Genomic DNA, 14,917 nt, shown 5'->3' on the forward strand with positions numbered 1-14,917 from the left:
GTAAGGTGAAGTCGGAGGAGCACTATGGTACATGAATAAGGCCCAAAGAAATGCTAAAAATAATTGTTTACTGTATTACAGTTATACTAGAGATGAGTAACGTTAAATATTATAATAACAAAGCAAAAGACTACAGTAAGACTGGTGGGTTATTGAATACAGAACTGTAGCCACTTTGTATAATGAATACTAAGAGTAATGTTTCAGCTTGACAATTCAGAGCTGTGAGATTCTGGCTTGATACCAAATCAACCAATACAGTATGTCCTGTTGGAGTGAAAACCCTCGAGACCCTGGTAGTTCTTTCACTGGCAAATATTTTGATTCGAGGAATGGAAGTTGTTTTTCTGGCTTTCGGAAAGGGAACTTAAAAAAATTACAAATGGCTTGGTCTTTGTGGAAGATCAAATTCCATGTCTATATCTACTCTCCATTTTATCTCCTTTTCCAAACCCTGTGACGTCATACATTCATGGGCACCACTTTGATGCCGTGGGCATTGATGTATGTTAGGAGAACCTGGGCCCGTTGTTTTTCTGGCTTTCGGAAAGGGAACTTAAAAAAATTACAAATGGCTTGGTCTTTGTGGAAGATCAAATTCCATGTCTATATCTACTCTCCATTTTCTCTCCTTTTCCAAACCCTGTGACGTCATACATTCATGGGCACCACTTTGATGCCGTGGGCATTGATGTATGTTAGGAGAACCTGGGCCCGTCTCTCAATGACGTCGATGAGCTTCTCGATGCCCTGCCGTCCTCCCTGGCTCTCCCAGTACAGCTGATCCAGGAACAGTGACTGGAGGAGCTTCTCCCTCAGCTTCTGGCTCATCAACACAGCCACTGCCTGTTCTGGAAGCCTGGGTGGAGAAGAGGTTGGTAATTTAATTTACTTGGACAGTTGGCAACACTATTTGGTTAGATCTATTTGGATAGTCAGTAACTGTTTAACAAACTATGACCACAACTGTTTGATCCATATGCATATACTGTACATTTATATGCAAATGCAAAGAAATAATATATTCCTTAATTAACAAAGATGTACTCCCAAAATTTATAAATTCTACAATGGCATAATGTAATTCAAGGTAATATAATCTAATTCTGCCCATGCCTAGAGTACATTATCCAGGCCGGAGCCTTCTAATCTTTAACTAATGTGAAATCCAGTTGAAAGCCTCTGCTTTGAAGAAGATCACTACAAGCCATGTAAGAGGAGAGGTGACACCTGTCAGTGCCAGAAAGTCCCTCCGCTAGGTCCTCCCAGTGGTTTGTTCCACTGATTTATTAATCACAAAATGAAGATGAAACACAGGGAATGTCCCTGGGTGTGTCACCATGCCTATGGGTGGGTATAATAGACTTCCTAACAAAGGCATGCACTTGGCGATTACGTGTTAGAATGCAGTATTTTCCCACAGTTTTAAGTCAACAGGGAGGAATCTCTAGACTAAGAGCTGAATCAACCACAAATTGTATGCAGGGGGTACATTGTAGATAGTTGCTGATTTGAAAGTTGAGAATAAAAAAATTCTGCACACTGTACAGTAATATTGCTGTAAGATAATACAGTCATATTGCAAAGACCATAGTACTATTCAGAAGAATCACTGTATTATCCGACTAATTATCAATTCACTATGCTGTCTATATACAGTTCCAGTCAAAAGTTTGGACAAACCTACTCATTCAAGGGTTTTTCTTTATTTTTACTATTTTCTACATTGTAGAATAATAGCGAAGACATCAAAACTATGAAATAACATATATGGAATCATGTAGTAACCAAAGAAGTGTTAAACAAATTTGAGATTCTTCAAATAGCCACCCTTTGCCTTGATGACAGCTTTGCACACTCTGGGCATTCTCTCAACCAGCTTCATGAGGTAGTCACCTGGAATGCATTTCAATTAACAGGTGTGCCTTGTTAAAATAACATTTGTGGAATTTCTTTCCTTAATGCTTTTGAGCCAATCAGTTGTGTTGTGACAAGGTAGGGGTGGTATACAGAAGATAGCCCTATTTGGTAAAATACCAAGTCCATATTATGTCAAGAACAGCTCAAATAAGCAAAGAGAAACGACAGTCCATCATTACTTTAAGACATGAAGGTAGGTCAATCCAGAAAATGTCAAGAACTTTGAACATTTCTTCAAGTGCAGTCGCAAAAACCATCAAGCACTATGATAAAACTGGCTCTCATGAGGACCACAACAGGAAAGGATGACCCAGTGTTACCTCTGCTGCAGAGGATAAGTTCATTAGATTTACCAGCCTCAGAAATTGCAGGCCTAACAAATACTTCACAGAATTCAAGTTACAGACACATCTCAACATAAACTGTTCAGTAGAGACTGCATGAACCTTATTTAACTAGGCAAGTCAGTTAAGAACTCATTTTTATTTACAATGATGGCCTACCCCAGCCAAACCCGGACGACGCTGGGCCAATTGTGCGCCGCCCTATGGGACTCCCAATCATGGACACAGTCTGGAATCAAACCAGGGACTGTGGTGATGCCTCTGGTGCCTCACTATTAAAAGGACACCAATAATAAGAAGACTTGCTTAGGCCAAGAGACACGAGCAATGGACATTATTGGAAATCTGTCCTTTGGTCTGATGAGTCCAWATTTGAGATTTTTGGTTCAAACCGCTGTGTAGGTGAACGGATGACCTCTGCATATGTGGTTCCCACTGTGAAACATGGAGGAGGTGGTGTGATGGTGCTTTTCTGGTGACACTGTCAGTGATTTATTTAGAATTCTAGAAACACTTAACCAGCATGGCTACCACAGCATTCTGCAGTGATATGCCATCCCATTTGGTTTGCGCTTAGTGAGACTATCATTTGTTTTTCAAAAGGACAATGTCCTGACACACCGTTAGGCTGTGTAAGGGCTATTTGACCAAGAAGGAGAGTAATGGAGTGCTGCAATAGATGACCTGGCTTCCACAATCACCCGACCTCAACCCAATTTAGATTGTTTATGATGAGTTGGACCGCAGAGTGAAGGAAATGCAACCAACAAGTGCTCAGCATATGTGGGAACTCCTTCAAGACTGTTGGAAAAGCATTCCAACTGAAGCTGGTTGAGAGAATGGCAGGAGTGTGCAAAGCTGTCATCAAGACAATGGTGGCTACTTTGAAGAATCTAAATATTTTGATTTGTTTAACACTTTTCTTTGGTTACTACATGATTCCATATCTGTTATTTCATAGTTTTGATGTCTTCACTATTATTTTTACAATGTTGAAAATAGTAAAAATAAAGAAAAACCCTTGAATGAGTAGGTGTACCCAAACTTTTGACTGGTACTGTATTTCGACGTGGACTCACTCCTTGATTCCCTCCAGTAGTCTGTAGTCCAAGTTGTCCTCGTCGCGGTCGAAAAAGCCCTTGTTTTCAGTGAAGACCAAGTGCCTGGGGTCGTGATCCCTGTGGATGATGTTGGCCAGCGTCAAACTGTCCATGTCCCCACATTCCAGATGGTGGCCCTGCTCCACACACACGTCCTCCTGACGAGGCCTGAACCCACAGCAGTTCCGGTCCAATCGGCTGTATATCTGAAGAGACAAACATTATTCACCTAAGCTATTACCTCAAAAGAGTGATGCCATTGCCAATTATCTCAACCCAACAGCGTCCTAGTTTGACAAGCTTCCTTCTGAAGACATTTAACACTGTAGTTCATTTGAAAGACCAAACACGTGTGATCGTACAATACCTGCAACAGGAAATCAAACAGGGCTAGTTTGCTCCACTCATAATGGTGAATGCTGGAGCAGCCAGAGTTAGGCTTGGGCGTGACGTTCCTGTTCCAGCACCTCTGTTTGAGGGAGCTCTGGTACTCCCCCCATGTCATCCTCACAGTGGACTGGCCCTCTACATTGTCCCCTGGAGAGAGATAACCATCCCACAGCACCACGGGGCAGGGCTGGCCATCTGTGGGATGAGGGGGATCCAGAGGTAATGTTAGTGTGACCGACCGGGCTTTGAACATGGGCCGTATCTGCAATGTCTGTGTTGGCTCTTTGAGTTAACTCTAGACTCAGTCCATTAAGCTAAAGAGCATCTTCACGTCCCAGACAAGGTTAGTCATCACACATGTATAGTTCACTAATTTACCACTGTTAACTAGCATTAGCATACAACACTGAGGAGGAGGAAGACGAAGGCTCATGAGTGTATTCCTGTTGAGGAGGACCAGACACCACGAAAACGCAACAGGGAAACAAATATACGTATGAGGGCTACAGATATAATTCGGGTCAAGGGCGGCCGTATAAAGAACGTCAACTGACGCCCAAACATAGCCAGTGCAAAGCTATGATTAAAGATCCTACACTTTGAGGATTGATATCATGGCGTTATGCATTTGCACCTCTGTTTCTCAATCTCTCCCACAGACTTATGAGGACTCAGACAGCTGCATGCTCTGCTGGCTAAAGGAGCGAGCACTCGCAGCTCCAGGGCTGATACTTCTGCTCACAAATATGCTTGGCCTTATAATATTACATTGGCTACAACATTCCTGGAATGCTGATTTGGGAAGAGATAGACGTGACGTAGCCTAAATGCTATTAAATTGTCACCTTAACATTGACATGTAAATTAGTCTAGTCGTAAAGCTAAATACAAATACAATTATTATATTTTAATATTGAATACTGCACTGTTGGGTAGGACTTGCAAGTTAAACATTTCACTGCATGTGACAAATAAAACGTACAGTGATGAATAAAACTACTGTTCCATGAAGGAGGGAATGAGGTATAACATAATATGGGAAGTCAATCACCAATCATATTCACCTGAAGAATCACACCCAAAGGGCCAATGGATGGCGAAGCTCCGCCTTCCTGGGGCCACATGAATTTCCTCAATTCAGTACTGCTCTTCAACGAGCCCTGATGGCGCGAGGCCAAAATATATTATACCGGGTTCCCTCCTTCAGCGAACAGTAGTTATTTTCATAACTGTATGTTACCTTTCAATCGGACACTCGGTATAACATACTATGGGGACATACAATCATGCCCCAACCCGGGTCAGAGAGTACCAAACTGGGAGGCCCACGGTTACCCAAGCACAAAGGTTCCACCAGCTCCAAAAATGGGTTACAGAAGCCACCTTTTTCCTTAATACTTACCCGAGAAGCCTGAACAGTCAGTTCCTCATGAGGCCTGAACTGCCAGAGCCTTATATAGGGAATCATAACCTGCTGCAACTTGGCTATGCACACTGACACGCTGCCACTGCAGCCCATATCCATAGACCCCACTGTTCCAAGAACAATACTTACCTTGCGAGCCTGAAATGTCAGAACTCAGACAAGGAACCGCAAGTCCAAAACAACAGAACACCTGTTGTGACTTGGCACATGCATGCTGCATAGAACCTGGAAACTGTACGATGTCACGATAGCCCAAGGCTGAAATCCACAAGAAACTGTGGTAACCCTGATAATGCACACTTTACACGCTGCCACACCCCAAGGCAGCCCAAGGCTCAAACCCACAGGGAACTGTGGCAAGCCGGATAAATGCGCAACATGTACGCTGCCTAACACCCACTACAGGACCCAGCCATAACACTATGAGCCACACTGGGAGCAGTTACATCCAAGCAATAAAACCTCACAAAGGAATGTGAGGAACCCCCACTTCGCTGTAGCACAGATGTCACCAAATGTCATGCTCCTGAACAATGCCCAAGAAGCGGCCACACCCCTACTGGAGTGAGCACACACACCTCTAGGCAACACTTGTCCTTTGCTGTGATATGCCAAGGAGATGGCCTCTACAATCCAATGAGAAAGGTGCTGCTTAGAAAGCGCTCTACCCCTAGCTGTATTAGCTAAACAGACAAAAAGCTGGTCACAAACGTGGATATCCTTGGTCCTATCTGTATATGTGTGTAAACCTCGCACTGGACACAGGCCAAACAAATGGAAGAGGTGAGAAAGTGAACAGCTCGAAAGCCAGGGACCTGTAAGACATACAATAGGCATAACCTTGGGAGGAAAAGCTGGATTAGGACATAACATAATTTTGGAGTAGCCAGGCGCGAACTCCAAACAGGAAGGGTGTACTGACAGCGTGTGGTGATCTCCAACGTGCTTGGCCAAGGCCATGAGCAGAGCAGTCTTGTAGGAAAGGACCTTCAGGTCCACAGACTCCAATGGTTCAAAAGGAGGCTCACACAAGTTGGTCCTAGGTCAGTGCCATAGGCTTAGACCAGCCTTTCCCAAAATCGGTCCTGGGGACCCCAAGGGGTGCATGCTTTTGTTTTTGCCATAGCACTACACAGCTGATTCAAATAATCAAAGAGTGATAAGTTCATTCCATCAAAGAGCTCTGAAAAGGAGACATTCCTTCAACCTGACACCAACCCTCAAACAAGCACCCCTTATACGTACACAACCCTTTCGTAGAGGGAGCATGTGCCGACTGTATCGTTGGCGCATGCGCCCTATAATCCCTAGCCATCAAATTCAACCTTTCGGGAGCCAAACCCATAGATCCTATATCTTTAGTCACGGGTGCCAAACTCTCCCGTGCGCCTAGGACAATAGATCCCAATGACATGGATTCCTCCACAGATTCCCGCCCAACAGGTAGATGACATCCAGAAACCAGAGTTGTCTGGGCCAATGTGGAGCCACTCCAAGGTGGCCTTAATCAGGTCCATCGGAGGAAACGCATAAAGCAGGGTCTGAGGCCACTGACACATCAAAGCATTCGTTCCCAATGGAGTGCCCAGATCCCCCATTAAGAAGAAAAGACGACAATGCATGTTTTCTCACGATTCGTAAAGACCTACATCAGCCCTGCTGAACCGGTCCCATATCTGGGGCAACCGCAGAGGGGTGCAGTCTCCACTCCGTAGAGATAGGAGGATGCGCAGAGCTTGAGCGAAACAACTTTTCTTGTGATCCACTATGAACTCTAGAGACTGAATATGGGAAACCAGCATGGCAGTGTGGAGCTCCAGCTGTTCCCTCGACTCCAATATGACCAGCCAATTGTCCAGATAGGCCAATACTCTGATCCCCTGCACCGCACAAGTTCCAAAGCCGCTTCCACCACCATAGAAAGGCTGTGGGTAATGGGGAGAGCCCGAAAGGCCGCACCAGAAACTCATAGGCCACACCATCTAAATGAAACATCCAAAACTTTCAGTGGGGAGGATGTATAGCACATGAAAATACGCATTCCTTCAGATCCATGGACCTAAACCAATCGCTGGGACTGCAATAGCCGGCGAAGTCTGAGCATTTTGAACTTGCAAACTTTGAGGTGCTTGTTTAAAACATGCAAGTTCAGGATGGGATGCAAYGTTCCATCCCTCTTGGGAACTAAGAAGTACTAGTACACGGGTGGCCCCTGTGTACTTCTGACACGGGAACTACCCGAATAGCCTGCTTTTGAAGGAAAGAGTAAATCTCCTCTCTCAAGACAAGCGGTAGCACCTCGAGGACCATTGATGTAATGACGCCACCAAAAGGAGGAGGACGCACAGCAAATTACAGACCGTACCCCCTCGTCACAGTCCTCATCACCCATGGTGAAACTGCACATACCTGCCACTGGACGGAGCATGCTGACAGTCTCCCCACATTATCTTCTGAAGGGGCAGAGCGCCACCCTGAGGACTGGGATAATTCTTTTTTTCTGTCACACTTGTTTCCATATCCACCACCCTTGACAACCGTGAGTCTGAATGTGGGGAAGGAACTGTGTTTATTATGCCCACACTTGGACAATACCACACTCTCTATACCCCTGAACACAGAGAAACCTTGGGTAGAAGCAATGTGGTACCGCTGTTCTAATACCTGCCCCACACCGGGATCGGGGATTTCGGCAAAAAGTAACTTGCCCCCATTGGGAGCAGTATTGCCACAGTAAACGCTTGGGGAGGAGGGCCTCGAGAACATGCCCCCTCCCCCAGCATCCAGCTAGGGTGGCGAGGGCTGCTTCTTCCCCTGCGCCGCAGAATAGTCTGCTTTCACCCCGCTATCCTTAAACCCAACGCGGTGACTGTGCCAAGAAATCCACCACTACCCAAAAGAACCAAGACGGTCAGAAACGGACCTCGAAGCCACCCCTGGCCTGGAGCAATCAGCCTCTGGCCTGGACCCTTTCCTTCATGCCTCGGGAACTGCCAAGCCACCCCCGACAAAGTATTTTCGTGGGAAAAGGACCCGTAGATGCGAAGTCCTGTTTTTGTTTCTTCTCGAAACGGGCCTGGAAAGACTCCATAGCCGAGCCAAACAACCTTGTTGGCGAAACTGGCTCCTCCAAGTACATCCACCTGTCCCTCTCAGGAATCTGGGACAACGTCAAGCAGAGGTGGCGCTGAGCCACCACCATTGCCCCCGTACCTTTCCATACAGCCAGGACAGACGCAGCACAAAATGAGCCGCAATGCAGATTTTGTAGAGAAGCTCTGAAACCGGTTTTATTTAGATCCTGCAGCAAATCAATATGATACATCTGCAGTATCATGACCACATTCAACAACTGAGCCACCACACCCCCAGCCTGGTACACTTTGTTCTGCTGATCCACCAAAAAAATCGGCACTGTTTATTCAGAAGCTCCAGGCTCGGATTAGCCCCCTTATTAGGCTCTGGAGATAAATAACTTGCTAGCTTTCCATCCATCGGCAGTGTGCAATCGAGCCCCACTTTCTCCATACTGTCTACATTCATGGCAGCACCGGCCTGGCTGAATGAGGGGAATCCCAGGTCGCCTTTAGCTCATTTGCAAAATCTTTAAACAGGGGTAAGTGATGCTTCAGTGCTGCAGGGACAGAATGTAAAATAATCTATCACAAGACATCTAGTGGCCCTTTTGAGTACTTCAGATTATTACAGGTGTCTAATCTCTGGCCCTCTCATTAGCCTTATCACATGTAAAATATAAAATAAATAAATATGATTTAAAAAAATAGAATGACAAATCTGTAAAACATTATCCTAAATATAAACCATAAACTTAGTGAAAACAATTGGTGTTTTATATGAGGGTTTTAGCATGAAATTTCCTTTTATACTTATATTTATTTTACTATGTCAATATGTATTTGTCGTCATGTTTTGACTTCAAACTAGTGGCAGTTGTGAACACAGTCAATAGTTGGAAGAGTTGCACAGTTAATTGGAAAATAATGCCATTGTTGATTAGATGCTTTTTTCATTAATTAAAGTATTTTCTCTTGAACCATATGGTCTATCTACAACAAATCCATGGACAATAAGGACAAATATATAATACATTAATACCATACATTTATAATTTTTGTTATTCAAGTATAAATTACCAAAAGTACCATTGGTTGCCATAGATTCTGTTAATAACCAAAATTACTGAAGGTCACGGTTACTTTGGAAAATTTCCGGTAGCTTTTCAACCCTAGTCGGTGGGCAATGGGCCTACCTTGTACAAACGGAAACTTCCTGCTGACAGCGGCAACGCTCCGGTTCAGTCCCAAGACCCTATCCAAATGGAAAGCGAAAACCTCGCTCGTGTCCACTGGACTTTTGATAACTCCACATTGTCCTATACACACTTTATGTGCCTTGAAATCGTTCTGTTTGTCAGAATGGATCAATGACAAATATGATGTGCTTTCAAACAGCAAAAGGGGGATAAATTCCTTATGGGACACTTCATGAATATGCGAAACTTTACCATCAGCAAGAAAGCGCATGGCACTAATGTCCTCTTTGCTGAACCACGGCGGTGCCCTCTCACTGTATATTCGGATAGAACTGACGTGAGGTTCTGTTTGCATCTTTAAATTCGAGCTTACATCTCCTGTTGCATGATTTATGGTGTTAATTTGTTTCCAAGTTATGTCGACTCGGTTAGTGCGCTTTTGTCTCCATTCCTCCCTCTTCAATGTGCCAATTTTATTTTGCGTAAATCCCTCATTGGGTTTGGTTCTCCTCGCTTTTCTCCTTAGTTTCGGTCTCACTGTTCCCCTCATAATAGATGGTTTAATGCGCCTTGACTTTAGTGTTATGTACACCACATTGGACCGCGTTGGAACCACTGAGGGTAATAAAGAGTCGTCGTTAGCACCGGTTGGTGAGTCGGCTGTTTCCGACGGGCTATCATCATCGAACTTCAGAGTGTATAGTCCCAGACTCTTCTTGTACCCGTGTCTGCCCAACCGTCTATCCTGGTGCAGCAACGAATGTCCAACCTGGGAAACCACGAAAAACAGGTACACACAACATGCACCCACGATGATCAAATTCCTTTTCGACGGGGGATACCTCCGAACGCAGTTAGATATCCTCAGAAAAGACGAACACGACCAAAGAATGAGAGACTTTTTGATGTCTCCAGGACGTATTAACGTCTCCATTAGAACTTGTGATCCGACATGGTTAGGTTTTCTGTTTGTCTTTGCCCGGAGCTCAAATAAGGATAAGGACAGCGGCGGCGCTGCCGGCGCATAACTTCCCGAAAGTACTTTTCAACTGAAAAAAAGTGATGTCCAAAATCAGAACGCGATGAGAGGGGCTGTGGTAACCCTTGTTTAGGTCTATGTGTCATCGCAACAGAGGAAGGGTGGCTTTGTTGCTATAGAGAATTAGTAGGGACAACTGTCAAAACAGATGTCAGGACATGAATAAATGAATGACATAGCCCCATCTATCATACATGTATGCCAATAATAGCCCAAACAATCCATATCACCTATTTTCACCTATATTAACAGCATATAATATTACATTGGTCAGTGGTTTGAATCTGTGTAAAAGTAACATCCCTCAGGCGACATCTGCTGGTGTAGTTTCACACAGCGATGTGATAAAGTGTGTGTGTGTGTGCCTGTTTGTCTGGTCTAGCCTATTGTCTAGTATGTGGAAAAACTGTTGAACCTGGTCAGTGGTACTAGGATAACAAAATAGAAGGTCAGAAATACCTTCTCTATTGTGATGTCAGCGCTGCAGAACAATAAGACAGAAGGGAAAAGGAAACATTCCTTGGGATGTGCAAGGTAGGGCAGAATGTAAAAACAGGAAACAGTCCATCAGCATCATCACACCTGCCAGGAAGTGTTGGTTTGAGCAGATTAGATATACTTAAATGATGTAGACTAGCACTAGCAACAATCTCTGTGACCATGCAGGATTTCCTGTAGTCGAGCGTTTGTAAGTGTTAAAAGGTATATCAATCATCTTGATAAAATATGCAAAATATCTCTGACTGAATTTTTCTGACCCTAAGCACACGAGGGAGCCAGACCCTGTATTCATAAAGAGTAAGAGTGCTGATCTAGGCTCAGGTCCCCTCCTGTCCATGTAATTATATTCTTTATTATCTAAAAGTCCAATCCTAGATCTGCAGTCCTAAAATCAACAATGCATATTGCTTGATATCCATTGAAATTATCACTAGCTATGTTTCCATTCACTTGTCCAGTGATTTTGTTATTATTCTGTCAACATATAGAAAATAGATGCGACAATTGCCTGCTAGGGTGCGTTTTCATTCAAAATTTGACTCTTATGTCGAAGGAAACAGCTGGATGTAGTGATGTCACACCAACAACAAAAAACTACAGTGTTGAACATAAATGTAGTGGTTGAAGTGTTCCATTACCCATTTAGGCAAATTGCCCAACAATAAATTGGCGACAGCCTGTATATTTCATGTTTCAGGTAGCCCACGAAAGCCAGCATGGATAGAATGGCGGCAGTAATGGATGTTGATACCCCAAGCGCCATGAATAGTGGAGCAAGCAACAAACGTTTTGAAGTGAAGAAGTGGAATGAAGTGGTACTTTGGGCCTGGGACATTGTGGTGGACAACTGTGCCATCTGTAGCAATCACATGAGGGATCTCTGCATAGAGTGCCAGGCTAACCAGGCCTCTGCCACGTCAGAGGAGTGCACCGTAGCCTGGGGAGTCTGCAATCATGCATTCCATTTCCACTGTATCTCCCGTTGGTTGAAGACCAGGTAGGTGTGCCCCCTAGACAACAGGGAGTGGGAGTTTCAGAAATATGGACACTAGGTGCAAGACTCTGGACCATTACTTGGGCTTCTGCAAGTTTCATGCTTTCTGTTGCTTTCTCTTTTTTTTTTTTTTTTTTCTTGAGCGGATGGTCGGGGGGTCGGAATATAATTACAAATACATTTTAGATTGCAAAATGACCGCAAGAAGCCCAAACAGATGTAATATTTGACCTAAACATAATCATTTCAAACCTTGTATACGATCACATACAGTGCCTTCAGAAAGCATTCATACCCCTTGATTTATTCCACATTTTGTTGTTACAGCCTGAATTCAAAATTGATTAAATTATTTTTTTTTCTCACTGATCTACACACAATACCCCATAATGACAAAGTGAAAACAGTTTTTTTGAAACTTTTGCAAATCTATTGAAAATGAAATACAGAAATCTAATATACCTAAGTATTCACACCCCTGAGTCAATACTTTGTAGAAGCCCCTTTGGCAGAGATTACAGCTGTGAGTCTTTAGTGCTTTCCACACCTGGATTGTGCAACATTTTCCAATTGTAATTCTTTTCAAAATTGTTAGCTCTGTCAAATTGGTGGTTGATCATTGCTAGACAACCATTTTCAGGTCTTGCCATAGATTTCCAAGCAGATTTAAATCAAAACTAACTTGGCCACTCAGGAATATTCAGTGTCTTCTTGGTAAGCAACTCCTGTGTAGATTTGGCCTTGTTTCAGGTTATTGTCCTGCTGAAAGCTCAATTCATCTCCCAGTGTCTGGTGGAAAGCAGACTGAACCACGTTTTCCTCTAGGATTTTGCCTGTGCTTAGCTCCATTCCGTTTTCTTTTTTATCCTGAACAAATCCCCAGTAATGTGGTACTTAGTAATGTGTTGTATTGGATTTGCCGGAAACATAACACTTTGTATTCAGAACAAAAAGTGAATTGCTTTGCCACATTTATTGAAGTATTACTTTAGTGCCTTGTTACAAACAAATCAAATCAAATAGTATTTGTCACATACACATGGTTAGCAGATGTTAATGCGAGTGTAGCGAAATGCTTGTGCTTCTAGTTCCGACAATGCAGTAATAACCAACGAGTAATCTAACCTAACAATTTCACAACAACTACCTTATACACACAAGTGTAAAGGAATGAAGAATATGTACATAAAAATATATGAATGAGTGATGGTACAGAACGGCATAGGCAAGATGCAGTAGATGGTATCGAGTACAGTATATACATATGAGATGAGTAATGTAGGGTATGTAAACATATAAAAGTGGCATTGTTTAAAGTGGCTAGTGATACATGTATTACATCAAGATGGCAAGATGCAGTAGATGGTATAGAGTACAGTATATACATATGAGATGAGTAATGTAGGGTTTGTTAACATTATATGAAGTGGCATTGTTTAAAGTGGCTAGTGATACATTTTTCATAAATGTTTATATTATTAAAGTGGCTGGAGTTGAGTCAGTATGTTGGCAGCAGCCACTCAATGTTAGTGGTGGCTGTTTAACAGTCTGATGGCCTTGAGATAGAAGCTGTTTTTCAGTCTCTCGGTCCCTGCTTTGTTGTACCTGTACTGACCTCGCCTTCTGGATGATAACGGGGTGAACAGGCAGTGGCTCGGGTGGTTGTTGTCCTTGGTGATCTTTAAGGCCTTCCTGTGACATCGGGTGGTGTCCTGGAGGGCAGGTAGTTTGCCCCCGGTGATGCGTTGTGCAGACCTCACTACCCTCTGGAGAGCCTTACGGTTGTGGGCGGAGCAGTTGCCGTACCAGGCGGTGATACAGCCCGACAGGATGCACGCTTCCTTCTTTTCACTCTGTCATTTAGGTTAAAATTGTGGAGTAGCTACAAAGTAGTTGATCCATCCTCAGTTTTCTATCACAGCCATTAAACTCTGTAACTGTTTTAAAGTCACTACTGAACTCATGGTTAAATCCGTGGGTGGTTTCCTTCCTCTCCGGCAACTGGGTTAGGAAGGATGCCTGTATTTTTGTAGTGACTGGGTGTATTGATACACCATCCAAAGTGTAATTAATAACTTCACCATGCTCAAAGGAATATCCTATGTCTACTTCTTTTTTTGTCCTTCTTTGCGAGGCATTGGAAAACCTCCCTGGTCTTTGTTGTTGAACCTGTGTTTTAAATTCACTGCTCTACTGAGGGACCTTCAGATAATCGTATGTGTGGGGTACAGAGATAAGGCAGTCATTCAAACAGGGTCGGCCCCCTCATTAGGTAGGATTAGGCGCCCTCCTACAGCTTTTTCTGAGCTAAACTGACCAAGACACACCTCCAATAACACATAAATGTCACATAATTTTGGCCAAAAATAATGACAATTTCTCTCAACCAGTGGCATACTTTTTAGGTTAGCGCTGATGCCGCCCTATGATAAGCAGTGCCCACTTTGTCAAAGGTAGGGTCACACAATATTTCTTGTCCATTCCCAGTGCGACTCTCCAGGGTGCTGTTGGAGAGACGCATCGCTTTGCCGCTCTACCAGCACTCCATCAAAACAATAATTAACATAAACCATGAAGCAGATATAGGATATGGTAGAAAAAGTATGTGGTCTTTTCTGCAGCCTAAAGGTTGGAGATAAAATGTATGACAATATAATGAGACGGAAACTTTTAGGCTACATCATGCAGATTTCTCTGATCAAATAGCCTAACCTAAATGGCGCACAATCAAATGAAACGCTGACATATTAACAAACAATATATCCAAATCTCAAAGTAAAATGGACAATATGGAATGGACAATCAAGCTACTAACAACTGCTGTCCAGGAGTTTCATCCCATGTGGGCTAAATTGTGGTTTCATGTTGTTATTAGTCAATGTTTTACAAGCTGTTCATAGCGAAAAAATAAAATACTTCTGCATTTACCA

The 14,917-nt window shown here is 43.4% G+C and overlaps 2 protein-coding genes across 2 annotated transcripts; one reads left to right on the plus strand and one right to left on the minus strand.

Moving 5' to 3' along the window:
* Positions 1 to 540: 540 nt before the first annotated feature.
* Positions 541 to 10,483, minus strand: gask1b (golgi associated kinase 1B). Its single transcript, XM_023990183.2, has 4 exons — positions 9,451 to 10,483; positions 3,732 to 3,949; positions 3,344 to 3,570; positions 541 to 859 (listed from the first exon to the last, which is right to left on the minus strand). The coding sequence occupies exons 1-4, from the start codon at positions 10,385 to 10,387 to the stop codon at positions 652 to 654; spliced, it is 1,590 nt and encodes a 529-aa protein (XP_023845951.1). The 5' UTR covers positions 10,388 to 10,483; the 3' UTR covers positions 541 to 651.
* Positions 10,484 to 11,703: 1,220 nt separating this feature from the next.
* On the plus strand, positions 11,704 to 12,129 carry LOC111965561 (E3 ubiquitin-protein ligase RBX1-like). Its single transcript, XM_023989719.3, has one exon. The coding sequence runs from the start codon at positions 11,710 to 11,712 to the stop codon at positions 11,992 to 11,994; it is 285 nt and encodes a 94-aa protein (XP_023845487.1). The 5' UTR covers positions 11,704 to 11,709; the 3' UTR covers positions 11,995 to 12,129.
* The last annotated feature ends 2,788 nt before the right edge of the window (positions 12,130 to 14,917 follow it).

The sequence above is a fragment of the Salvelinus sp. IW2-2015 genome, linkage group LG6.2, assembly GCF_002910315.2.
Source record: "Salvelinus sp. IW2-2015 linkage group LG6.2, ASM291031v2, whole genome shotgun sequence".
NCBI lineage: Eukaryota > Metazoa > Chordata > Actinopteri > Salmoniformes > Salmonidae > Salvelinus > Salvelinus sp. IW2-2015.